The sequence below is a fragment of the Nanorana parkeri genome, unplaced genomic scaffold, assembly GCF_000935625.1.
Source record: "Nanorana parkeri isolate BGI_ZX_2015 unplaced genomic scaffold, ASM93562v1 scaffold3879, whole genome shotgun sequence".
Classification (NCBI taxonomy): domain Eukaryota; kingdom Metazoa; phylum Chordata; class Amphibia; order Anura; family Dicroglossidae; genus Nanorana; species Nanorana parkeri.
Window position 1 is genome coordinate 28,214 of NW_017310146.1, and position 230 is coordinate 28,443.

A 230-nucleotide genomic window follows, 5' to 3' on the forward strand; every position below is an offset into this window, starting at 1 on the left:
GCAGTGATAACAAATTGCAGTCCAGAAGCGTCTGATTGGTGGACGGGAACATCGATGAGGAGGATTTGGCACTCAGCTTCCAGGACGGCAGAGACTCTGGGTAAGGGTGACCATCACACACCGACACCCCAAATGGATCATACCATTAATCTGGCTCTGGTACCGCGGTGTCCCTATGGCAACGGGTCATCATTATGGTGTCAGGTGTGATGTAGATGTGGGTAGTTCTT

At 51.3% G+C, this 230-nt stretch overlaps 1 protein-coding gene across 1 annotated transcript in view; it reads left to right on the top strand.

Moving 5' to 3' along the window:
• LOC108803570 (beta-1,3-galactosyltransferase 4-like) overlaps positions 1–35 on the top strand; it is a 789-nt gene extending 754 nt beyond the window's left edge. Inside the window, exon 2 of the mRNA XM_018575401.1 lies at positions 21–35. Coding sequence (XP_018430903.1) covers positions 21–35 — 15 coding nt within the window. The remainder of the gene's footprint in view (positions 1–20) is intronic.
• The last annotated feature ends 195 nt before the right edge of the window (positions 36–230 follow it).